Below are 13,032 nucleotides of genomic sequence, written 5' to 3' on the forward strand. Positions count from 1 at the left end.
GATAGTAGAATGAGAAGAGGAAGAAATGAAGAATGTAATATCGTTCTTCACCAATGTATGTCATTACGGGAATCATTATCATTCAACTCAAGAACTAACAAAATGTATTAAAACCTCCAAGTAATACTAAAAATATATAATCATGACCGCAAAAATTCAACGTAAATGCCTCATTTTTTTTTGTATTGTAAATTGAGCTCGGAATTGGCAAAACTTAAAGTAAGTGTCTCTTTTTTGTCAATTGTAAATTGAGCTCGGAATTGGCAAAAACTTAATGTAAGCATCTCGTTTTTACTGGAAAAAATAGTTGCCCACTAATTGATACATTTTTGTTAAGCACAACGAGACACTTACATCATTTTTTTGCAAATTCTGAGCTCATTCGGTTCCTTAAGACCTAAAATGGCCCCTAAAACCTTAAACGAACATTTTTCAACACGCAAACTGATGAAAAAAATTGAATTAGGTCGCAATTTTATAATTTATAGCAATTTTTGGGCTGTAATTTGCATTTTTTTTTAAATGGCTGCAATTTGCGAAATACTAAGGGTCTGTTCTGATTGACTGAAATGAGCTGATATTGAACTTATTGGAGCTGAATTGAAGTGAATACTTTATGAGAGAAGGAAATTAAGAACTGAACTGAATTGAATTGAACTGAACTGAAAATAATCTGAAGAGAACGGACCCTAACTTTAAATGACTACAATTTGCAAAAAAAAATTCATATAAAGACCCTCTTCAATGGTGAGCCTTGAGTGAGTTTTTTTTTTAGGAGAGAGATAGTATTTTTGCAAAGAATGTCAATAATTTGATATCTAAACTTAGTATCTCCAAAAGAAAGTTGCTAAGTTTAGATACTCAACTTTGAGTCTCATTTGACAAAAAGTGTGGACCTTATCAATATTATAATATATTTAGTAATTTATTTAAGTTTTAATTTTAATTTTTTTCTTAAAAAAACATAAAATATGATTTGGAGGGCCAAAAATTGAAAGTGACATTAGTATACTTTAAAAAGTGTCACCATTGAAAAATTAGACTTCACATGAATTGCTAAATTGAGAAGTGGATTGGGACTTAGGTATCACAATTGGAGGTAAAAAAACAACTCATTTTGTATTTCAATACTCAAAATTAAGTCTCACCATTGAAAATGGCCTAATATGATGAAGTAACACTCAATTAATAATACGGATTATTAAACATAGCTATTAAGAATAAGGAACGAACGTACAAATGTCACAAAATCATAAGATCACCTCCATAATAATACGTAGATTATATTAATACTAGTACTTGTAGACCGACATGCACCTAATATATTCTTATTCATCTGACATATATAAGAGAATCTCCTCATAATTCAATAAAAATCCACTAACCCCCAACAAAATTACACTCTACTTTTTCCTTATAGATCTACTAACACATTTTTTTTTTCTTTTTTTTTTTTTTGAGGTTCTGCTAAAGTGCTCAACAGTCAGTCAACGGCGGTGGTGGGGACAGAAAGTGACCAAATAGTTAGCCCTAGTGCAAGTAGCAATGCTAGTGGGGTCATCATACGCGTAGGAGTAAGCGCGTGGGCAAGCTGTCTTGAATATTTTGGAGTACACTGTTGGCTTACAAGCTTGTGGACTACCAAAGGTGCCTGTGCAACAATACCTTGGTGAGTTAAAGGCTGAACAAGCACTCTTGCAAGCTACTACACCACCTCGGGCGCCTCGGACTTGGAGTCCCGTCGGGCACATCGTGTTCAAGTCGCTTATGCATCCTGCTGGTGCGCATTGTCCTGATGCTCCTTTGAAAGGTACCATTGAGATTGCGAGGTTGTAACCATCCACTAGACTTACGTCATAAAAGTCCTGTATGTTTTAATCAAAATAATATTAGCGTGTCAATAATGTAACTTTCATAGTAATAGACAAGGGTTCAAATGTACACTTATAACAAGAGAGAGCATGAATGCATCTAAAATGAGTCTGTCTCATTTAATTCTTAGGGTTGGATGGGATAATTATGAATAAATTCAGGCCATTAAAGGTAAAACCTTAACATGTTCACATGACCAACTCTTTAATCTTATTTCTGTAAATGAAAATAAGACCAAGAATGCCAATATATTAGGTGGTACTTCAACTCACATTCAATGCAAAAGGACTTATAGTACTCCGTATGAGTTACCTTCATGAAGACATACTAAAGGAGTTTTGTTCTGGTAATAATCCTAAAGTATAATCATCCTGTTGTATAATTTTGACAATAGTGCTATAATATTTCTAAAGTGTGATATTTGGCAATAGTTACTACAACACTGAATAACATGTGGATGTCAATTAATTTAGTTGGTAAAAATTTTAGTGGTGATTGAAATATATAATGTACGAAGTAAAAAATAATGACTACACTAAATCAATATATAGATGTTAACTAATTTAGTTGGTTTAAGCACAAAATTTTAACAATAATTAATTGACAGAAATTACTAAATATAAAAGCACAATACCTGCTCTTGTCCAAGAGTAATCTCAGCTAAGGTAGCAGGAGGAGCACCACCAGCACCAGCACAGTAAAGGGAGCCACCACAGTCACCGGTAGCGCACGTACCGTGACCACTAGCATCAAAGTGGCATCCGTGGCGGCCCCAAAGCCGACCGGACCACCCGGCCGGAAGATTAAGGACGTAAAATTTGTTAGGAAGCAGCTGAAATCCACCACGAGCTAGGATTTCTTTGCCAGCACTTGGCTGAATCCCTGGCCACACTGTGTACCTACATTTGTTCACTAGCACCATTTTTGCTCCATTTACTTCCCCTGTTCACATTTCCAACCAAATATTAAGGTTATTAATCCATCTTAAAATGAATTAATTAATTGTTGTAACCAAAATATAAGGTTATTAATCCATCTTAAGATGAATTAATTAATTGCTGTATTGCTATTTTAAATATATTCTCCGTTTCTAAGTTAAAGTTCATCTTGTTTGAATGGTGATTGTGTTCCAAAAAAGTCAATACATAAAGAACTTTTGGAGACGGAAGAGTATTATATACTTGTATCTAACAATAATTTCAAACATAGTATTATGTCTCCAAATCTAAGAACTTATAATTAACATATATCACGGTTTAACTAAGTTATAAAAGTTGATACATACTCTACAGGTCATATATAAATTGATTTGACTTTTAAGGTTATTAGCTTAAAAAAAGTGACCAATTTTCTTTAAATATACAGTTAATCTTAGAAATGTTCAAACTAAAAGTAACAAAATCTCAAGAGTCAAGACTACACTAAAGTATTAATTCATCAAAACAATGAAACTTAAAATTGTCATTTAGATTTATTAAAATAAATTCACAAACATGTGAAAGTAATGTAGAGTAGTCCTGTTGAAAAATAGCTTAAACTACAAATGTGACAACTAAATCCGAACAAAAACACACAAAATTCTATAGTTAAAACTGATATAAAAATGTCATTTACATGTAGTACCATATATGTTTTGACATTTGAAAATAATAGTCACGTTGACAGTATACTTAGTAACATTAAATTACAAAGAGCTTATTATATACATCTGGTCATTTGCTCGTTCAATCAACAAATGAGTAAAAATATTATTTGCTCATTTGTTGATTAAATGAGCACATGCCCCTGTACGATACATCGGGTGTATATAACAAATTTTATAAATTACAAATTTGACAACGAAATCCTAATGAAGCACACAAATTATATGGTGAGTGAAACGTAAGCAAAAAATATGCAATAATATGTATTTAAATTACACAATTAAATACTAACAATATAGAAAATAAGGAAGATTAAGGCATTACATGAGTATAATGTGCAAAATATGCATCAAAAAGTGTGAAATTTATTACCTGGAAGAGAGGTAAAAATGAGGCAAAAGAGGAGAGAGAAAAGGAGGTTGAAAATGGCAGCCATAGGTGAGGCAGAGTTGGTGAGTGACTCAGTGAGTTAAAGAGAGCGAGTTTGAGTGAAGTACTGAGCAAGAGAAGTGGGAATATATTGCACCTGAGCCACAAGCATTATATAGAAACAAAGAGTACGACCCAATTGAGTACACAACTTAGAAAAACAAAAAGAAAAAAAAGGAGAAATTTAATAATGGTTAAAAAATGGAAAAAAGAACTAGAGTAACGGCAATATTTTTTTTGAAAAAATTGTTGGGAAGTGAGGATATTTGTGCCTGAAAACATGTACTGTAGTCTGCCGATCAAGAACTCAGAACTTTGCATGAAATTGTGTGCTTTATTGACATTATATACATATAACATTATATACACATAGGATATTGTATTATTGTACACTAATTGGCTTTTTGATTGTAATTTCCCATGATAATTGTTTAAGCATTTTACCAAATTTTAAGTAAGATACATTAGAAATTTTTTAATCTCAGTTAAATCTAAAGTTGTGCACTCATACAGTCATATACACAAACAACAGAGGGGAGATTTCCGTTTAAAAAAATTAAGCTTCAGAGCTTTCATACTTTATCAATTAGTGATAAAAAGAGTAACCCTTCTATGTTCCATACTACTCAACTAGTTAAATCTAAAGTTGTGTACTCATATAGTCATATACACAAACAAGAGAGGGGAGATTTTCGTTTAAAAACTAAGTTTAAGAGCTTTCATACTTTACCAATTAGTAGAGGTGATCAAAAATCAGGTCGGGCCGGACCTTAACACAATTTCTTGTGCCCAAACCCGTAAAAAAATAGCAGGCTTGTCGGGCTAAAACGAGCTTTTTAGGCCGGGTTCGGGCATTTCAACTAAAAATGCGTTTTTATGCTTGCCCAAACCCAATTAGTATTATGTGCACCATGGTGCACCTAGAAATAGGTGTACCACGACTATACTTTTGAACATTTAGTAAAAAAATTTGAACATTTTACAAAAAATGAACATTTAGTTAAAAAATATGAACACGTCACAAAAATTGAACATAAATATGCAATTTTTATGTTCATATTTTATCGAGAAATGTTCATTTTGTATACATTTAATGTTCAGTTTATATTACAAAACTATTGAATTATTACAAGTCAGTTCAAAATTTGTCTGACTCGTAATAATTCAAAATTTGCGATTGTTCAGATTTTTTTACTAAACGTTCAAAATTTGTTATTGTTCATATTTTTGTACTAAAAATTCAAAATTATAGGTGTGGTGCATTGCGATTGTTCAAATTTTTTTTACTAAATGTTCAAAATTGGCGATGTTCAGATTTTTTAACTAAATGTTCAAAATTCTCGATTGTTCAGATTTTTTTACTAAATGTTCAAAAGTATAGGCATGATGCATTGCAATTGTTCAGATTTTTTAACTAAATGTTAAAAAATTGCGATGCTAAGATGTTTTTACTACATGTTCAAAATTTGCAATTGTTCATATTTTTTTACTAATTGTTCAAAAGTATAGGCTTCTAGGTGCACCATGGTGCATCTTAAAATTTGCCGCCCAAACCCGCCCTATTTTCAGGCCGCATCGGGACGGCTAGCGAGCCGGGCCAATGTTGATCACCTCTACCAATTAGTGATAGAAGGAATAACCCTTCTAGGTTCCATACTTTTCAACTAGTTAAATCTAAAGTTGTGTACTCATATAGTCATATATACAAACAAGAGAGGGGAGATTTCCGTTTAAAAACTAAGCTTCACAGCTTTCATACTTAACTAATTAGTGATAGAAGGAGTAACCCTTGTAGTTTCCATACTTTTCGTGAGTATAGTATATCTTATTTTTATATCACGTAGAAATTGATAACTGGTCATGAGAATCACACAATCAATTGCTACGAACTGAATTGAGCAACATGTATACCTCCCAAAACTTAAAAATAAATCGTATATGAACATACAAGCAAACAAACATGTTATTATCCAATACGAGAAACAAACTATTGTGTGGAAATTAATCATCCTAACATAAGCCAAGAAGTTTTCAGCCACTCCATATAATCGTCAAATTAAAGTAGCCATCTTTGCAATTGACATGTGCGAAAATTTCAAAAATTACTTATGTTTTGCCACTCATTTACAATGAGAAAAAAAATAATTAAAAAAAATAGATGAATTAATGAGGGGAGAGGGGGAGTTGAAGGCAATTGATCACCCTATATCCTTGCAAAATGAGATAATTATGTATTACTACATACGTGGTGGATGGTGGAAGAGTGAAAAAAGTACTCTGTATGAAGAATTTCGGGAATTAATGAGATTAGTTTTTAAAAAAGGAGGGAGTATCATGTGACTAGTATTAGTTGGATGTAAATTGAAAAAATCAGCTTTTTTGGGTGTGTCATTGTCTGCAATTTACTCCTCGTTTCGTGAAAATTTTAAGGTGCAGGCGGCTGTACCTTGCTTGGTACAACCAAAAAATGCAAAAAGAACATGTAACTATTTTGTAAAGAGCATACAGTTATTTTGTAAAAAACATATAGTTGTTTTGTAACGAACATCCAATTTTATATATTTTTTTCATATCTAAAGAACATCTGCAATATTAATAAAGAACATGATAATATTATGTAATAAACTTTATCTATATATAACCACCCTAATTTGAAGACAAAATTTAATAAACATTTCACATCAAGCAATGATCATTATGTTGCAAATAAAGTACATTACACTGACTGATCAATGAACATAAACATATGTTCTTTTTATTTATTTTTTTTGGTGCAAATATGTTCTTTTTACTTTAGATATATGTTCATTACATTTTAATAGTATGTTATTTTTACTTTAGGTATATGTTCATTACATTTTAATAGTATGTTATTTTCACGATAACTATATGTTCATTACATTTTAATAGTATGTTATTTTCACGATAACTATATGTTCATTACTTTTATATATCATGTTCTTTCCTACAAAACGACTGTACGTTGCGCCTTACATGCGCCTGTAGGCTGTAGGAACCAGCTATTGCTCTTTTCGAAGATTTTCAGCAAGTGTTATAACAATTAGTTGGACGAAGTTGAAACAAATTGATAGATTTCCATCTCCACTTGGAAGTAGGATTGAGGTGGAAATCACTAAATATTTAGAATCACTAAATAGTTCATCCTAAATGAATTAGTGGGAATAATGTAGCTAGAATCCTTGAAGAAAAGGGACAAGGTTCCAATTTTCTCAATAAAGTTGCAATATATGTCCATCAACACGGTACGGTCCGTTTGATAAGTCCGTAATTCATAACGATAATGATTTTGAAAATAAAGTTCTGCATATATTTGTATGATAAATTTATGTACGGTGTGATTTTGAGGTAACGAGTTTGAGTATCATCAATTACATTTGCTTTGGATAAGAATGATTCACTTACTTTTCTCATAGGTTAACTTGTGTGACCTGTGAGAGGAGTCGATTCACTAGAATCCTTCATCTTACGTACATTTAGAAAAAAAAAAAAAAAACGTCTCATGGTAATAATAGTTTATCCAACATTATCATTTTAAAATGGAGTACTTCATAACTTTTCATACCATTTGGGGGTGCAATATTCGATGATAATGAGCATTTATAAGCAAAATCACAAGTTAGAGAAGAGATTATAGGCGTCAACTTTATGCGAAAATGCCTTTTTCTATAAAGTTGTAGTCGCAGTCTGGTTGGATTTCCTGATTAGGGTCATTTTGTCGAATTCCTTGACTCCTTCGACATGGTTTGTGTTTAGACTAGCATTAATGGTTGGCGTAACTGGTATCCGTTCAATTCTCTGACTCGTAGCTACATACTTTTTGTTGATCGAACTATTAAGTGGTATAAAGTCGCTTATTAAAGCTTAAGGAAATTGCGGGGTAAAACCTCACTAAACTAATTTAACATAAAAAAAAAACAGAAAATGAGGCATAAATCAAATTTTCACCTGTTGGTTTTAGTATCACAGGCGACGGAACGACAACCTTTTCTATTTTAGTTGGGAAAGAAAGCAATTTTGATCTACTTTTGAAAAAAAAAATATATCAACAAGTTGGTTGAATTTAGGGTTTGTTCTCATTGACTGAACTGAACTGAACTTATTAGAGCGTAATCGAACTAAATATTTTATAAGAGAAGGAAATTAGGAGCTGAACTGAACTGAAAATAATCGTATGAGAACAGACCTTTATTAGCTTAGCAAATTTGTGAAAATTTGAAAATTAGAGGTTTTCCTTACTTGCATTGTGTTTCCATGCATTGTCATAGTTTAACTCTCTTAAAGTATTCATTCATCTAAAAGAAATCCAATCAGACCAAGTTGTACAATTTTTCCATGATGATTAGACAAAATAGATTTATTTACAAATATGCCATGATGACTAGGCAAACTGTTGATTTATTTACAGTTTTGTCATTTGATAAAAGGAGATAATCCGGGGCTTCCTCGCTAAAAATGAGAAAATACAAGTAAACAAAATATGTTTATCAAATGGCAAAATTGTAAATAAATCAATAGCTTTTTAATAAAGATGGATGTCACAATAGTTCGTTGATTTATTTATAAATATGATATGATAACTTGAAAATTGACTCCATAATATAGTTGATTCATTTACAAATATGTCATGATAACTAGGCAAAATTATTGATTTATTTACAGTTTTGTCATTTGATAAACAAATTTTGTTTTATCAAGGAGATAAAATGGGGCTTCCTCCTAAAAAATAAGAAAAAATTACTCTTAGAAAAAAAAATCCTAAAAAATTCTTTGTTATATATCTTCAAACCTCGCCACCATAGTAAAACTTAGTTCTTTATCGATTTTATAGATGGTAAGCCCCAAATTTTTCCTCAATTTAATGTTTTTAGCCAATAAAGACCACCAACATTATGGTGATTATAGTCAGTCTGATCCTTTTATGTGGGATTAAGTCAGTTCCGTAATGGTGGGATTTTTAGTATGTTTGTTTTTCGTGTGTATAGGGATACAAATTTGGAAAATTCTTCTTACAAATTTGTAGAATTGCGATTCTGCTGGTATAAGAGTAGCAGGGTGCAGATTTAGAAGATTCATCTTGCAAATTTGTTGATCTTGATGACCAATCAAGTTTTATCACTTTCGCGATACATACATCAATGGAGCTACATCGACCAATAAAGTTTTATCACTTTCGCGATATATACATCAATGGAGCTACATCGAGAACGATGCAATAAAGACATTTTAAATTATTTAGGTTTAGTTTAGAAGTGATGCCATTAGTTTAGTGGTGTTTAATAGTTATATTGATGATTTAGATATCTTAAGGGATGATTGTCAAGGACGAATCTAGGAATTACATATAGACCGGGCCAGATTTCTAAAGCTTATGTATAAATTAACTAAGATTTATTTAACGTTTGACTTTTATGACAAAGAATAAGAAAGATTAAAAGAATAGTAAAATAAAAAAGTAATTAATGGGCTCGTTAGGTTTCAATCTCTTAACCTACATGTCATGAGATATGAACTAAAACCAAATCAGTCAAGTAACCTTGCCTTATATTACATTGCAGCTTAAATTTTTTATATGATTTGGATCATAGGGGGGCCATGGCCTGGGCTGGCCACCCCCTGGATCCGTCTTTGATGATTATAAGTGTCGAATGACTTATAATTATTTAATGAAATCACCCTCCCCTATTCCATTCAAAAAAAAAAAAAAAAAAAAAAAATTAATAAATTGTTTGAATAGTTAGATCTGAATGAATAATCATCTCATTTCAAATTTAATACAAAATACTCTACTTAATTAACTCTAGCCATGTCTAAGGTAGATATCAACCTAAAAATGTGTATGCTACGATAGATCTTGCAAGGGAAGACATTAATTAAGAAATATAAAATAGAAATATCAATTGAGAATTTGGAGAATAATAAACTCCAAAAGACGCAAGAAGAAAAACATGAGTTGAAAAGAGTATCTTATGCCATTTAATTATTAATTTATTTCTTATTCAATTAAAACTCACAAGACTATTCATGTTCTACTAACAACAATAATTTGATGATTTACTAATAATTCAATTACTAACTATTCGTGTTCTACTAATAACAATAATTTTAGTTTACTAAAAATAATTTGAGTTAAGCAAAAATAATTTATGTTCAATAAAATAGTTTAGCTTTAGCAAATATAAGATAAAGTGAATCGAGTCTAAATTTGATTATTTCAATTAATATAGTTTAGTACGGAGTATAAAATAAGATCATATAATCATATATTCATGAGTAAGATGACTAATAGTACTTCTAACTAAAGTACAGAAACCAGAAATCTCTAGCAATCACAAATTACATAAATTATCCGATTTCTTTTACCACGTGGCACAAACACATTGCATATCTTCAATTTCATGGACCCCTTTTCCATAACCGTTAGAGAGAGAGGGAGAGGAGAAGATAGAGAAAGAATTTGGCAACTACGGAGTAATAATCGAAGGAGTTTGTGTCTCGAAACTCCTCTTCAATGGCCACATTCAACTACTCTACACTGCTTCCTCCTCGCAGGTACCCCCCCCCCCCCCCTTTCTCTTTATTTCTTTCCATTTTTAGTATGATCATAAAAATAAATTACTTATATTGTTACTATGTTACACCATTTCAATTTTATTTTAACGAGTAAGTATTAAACAATCACCGGTGTATGTAACAATTCTTTTTTTTTTTCGGGTGTTAGTCATGGGCGCAGCCCTAATCTTTGAACATAGGGCTGCGCCTCACTAACACCAACAAAAAAAATGTTATTGAACATATATGGTAAAATAACTATAAAGTACCTGTGATTGACCAATTATTGTTGGTAACTTGAGTTTATTTAAATTTGAATGAGAGCTTAAGATATATGTTTTCAGTGATTATTTTCGAGCATCTTGCTTGGCATTCCAGAGTTCTGGTAAATCATGGGTGGTGCTTCCTAAGAGATCATTTCGTCGAAGAAGACAATTTGGGATTAGAGCAGAAATTAATTATGTAAATGCTGATGAGGCTAAAGAGCTTGTAAAAGCTGATGGGTATGCAGTTGTTGATGTTCGAGATAAATCTCAATTTGAGCGCGCTCATATCAAATCGTGTTATCATGTTCCCCTTTTCATTGAAAACCAAGACAATGACCCTGGTACACTCTTATTCTTTATATACTCTGATCGCGCTTTATGTCTTTAATTAGTGCTCATTTGCTTAATAACTGACATATCAGTTATCAATTATGTTATTCCAACTCTTCATTTCATCTCTAAAAAATTGAAGTCTAGTTTGACACTTGTTATTTTGATCATGAAGGCACAATCATAAAAAGGACTCTGCACAACAATTTTGCTGGCTTGTTCTTTGGGTTGCCTTTCACTAAACAGAACCCTGATTTTGTGCAGTCTATAAAGAGCCAGTTTTCACCTAATACCAAGTTATTACTTGTATGTCAGGAAGGATTAAGGTTGGTATCTGTAGCATAACTATAATCTCTAATGTGTCTAGCTTGCTTGTGCCACTTTGAAACGATTGTTCATTAGGCTCAAATTCATGATTCACTTCTGAGTTCGTATTATGTATACAATTTTCATGTATACAGGTTGGTATCTGGAACTTAACCACCCAGAACTGATTCCAAGGGTGAACCGGGTATAACACCAAAAAAAAAAAAACATAATGTTTCATTTGATTTCATTACAAAGATCAATATTTATTTGAACTTGGAATAATGGGATATAATTTTAGTGTATCATAACAAAAGGAGTTCAATTTAGAAAATAGTTTAATTTGCTTTATATTCTTAAACCCTGAATCCTAGTTAACCTTTCTTTAAAACTGAGTTTGGTTTACTCAAACATATGATTACTGAAATGATAATTGGACTGTACGTTCGATTGAACCCTTACAGGTCTACAGCTGCTGCTAGGAAGTTGGAAGAATATGGGTTTCAGAATGTAGCATGCATAACGTCTGGGCTTCAGTCTGTAAAACCAGGTACTAATCTGATTATGCACACAACACAAATATTACTTATGTACCCCGGGTATTATGATATCAGGAAACGCCAATTGACAGAATGCCATGCTTTTAACTTATATGTAGGAACATTTGAATCTGTTGGTTCCACCGAGTTACAGAATGCTGGTAAAGCCGGTTTGATTACAGTTCAAGGGAAGATTTCAGCAGTACTTGGAACAATTCTTGTTTGTAAGTCACTCTTCTTGTCAGCCTTTAAACCGAGGAATCTCCATATAATGCTAATTTTACTTTCCTTGCAACATTGGTTTCATTATCAAAATACAGGTGCATTTCTGTTCGTCACTTTCTTCCCTGACCAAGCAGAAAAGCTGCTACCCCCAAGCTAGACCAACAATGATGAAGTGAATGCAGGAGAAAAAATAGTAGTAGAAAAGAGTTTTTGTTGCTATTTTCTGTCACTATACAAGTCTAGTCTAAGATTTAATTGTAGTGTTCTTGGAATCACAGGTTTCACTCCAATTTTTTTATAATGAGCTTGAAATTATGTAAAATGCATCCTTTTTGCTGCATTTGTATCGAATGTGATGGCTGTGGAGGTCAATTCTTGTCATGTTTGGTTTGCAGCATGCATATAGTTGTTGTTTACAATCTATTTCCTTAAATTCATAATGATGCATAATCTAATTAAGTATTGCATATGCTATGAGGCCTGTTAACGGACCACCTCAACCAAAAGCTTAAGCTGATGGTTGAGGCCCATGAATATTTGTGTCATGCTGGCTCCGATACCATGTTAACGGACCATCTCAACCAAAAGCTTAAGCTGATGGTTGAGGCTCATGAATATGTTTTATACTCTATCAAGGCCCTTAAGGCCTTAACCCACTCTGTACAAAACATACATATGACCCTTAACTCATAGCTGGAGGATGAAACACCCCTAGACTGTCGTGATGCCCTTATAACCACTTCAATATTGATGTAGTGTCTTCCATTGTTACTTCTCACCAAACAGTAGCTTCAAATTGACAATCAACAATAGCAAAGAAAGAATGGGTCTTAATGAATTTGAGTTTTAGTA

At 32.1% G+C, this 13,032-nt stretch overlaps 2 protein-coding genes across 2 annotated transcripts; one reads left to right on the plus strand and one right to left on the minus strand.

Moving 5' to 3' along the window:
* Positions 1-1,255: 1,255 nt before the first annotated feature.
* Positions 1,256-4,078, minus strand: LOC110691394 (thaumatin-like protein). Its single transcript, XM_021868319.1, has 3 exons — positions 3,888-4,078; positions 2,507-2,814; positions 1,256-1,865 (listed from the first exon to the last, which is right to left on the minus strand). The coding sequence occupies exons 1-3, from the start codon at positions 3,949-3,951 to the stop codon at positions 1,488-1,490; spliced, it is 750 nt and encodes a 249-aa protein (XP_021724011.1). The 5' UTR covers positions 3,952-4,078; the 3' UTR covers positions 1,256-1,487.
* A 6,280-nt stretch (positions 4,079-10,358) lies between these two features.
* On the plus strand, positions 10,359-12,577 carry LOC110691395 (rhodanese-like domain-containing protein 9, chloroplastic). Its single transcript, XM_021868320.1, has 6 exons — positions 10,359-10,514; positions 10,859-11,121; positions 11,286-11,436; positions 11,881-11,966; positions 12,075-12,179; positions 12,276-12,577. The coding sequence occupies exons 1-6, from the start codon at positions 10,474-10,476 to the stop codon at positions 12,335-12,337; spliced, it is 708 nt and encodes a 235-aa protein (XP_021724012.1). The 5' UTR covers positions 10,359-10,473; the 3' UTR covers positions 12,338-12,577.
* Positions 12,578-13,032: the final 455 nt, after the last annotated feature.

Source organism: Chenopodium quinoa, unplaced genomic scaffold (assembly GCF_001683475.1).
Source record: "Chenopodium quinoa cultivar QQ74 unplaced genomic scaffold, ASM168347v1, whole genome shotgun sequence".
NCBI lineage: Eukaryota > Viridiplantae > Streptophyta > Magnoliopsida > Caryophyllales > Amaranthaceae > Chenopodium > Chenopodium quinoa.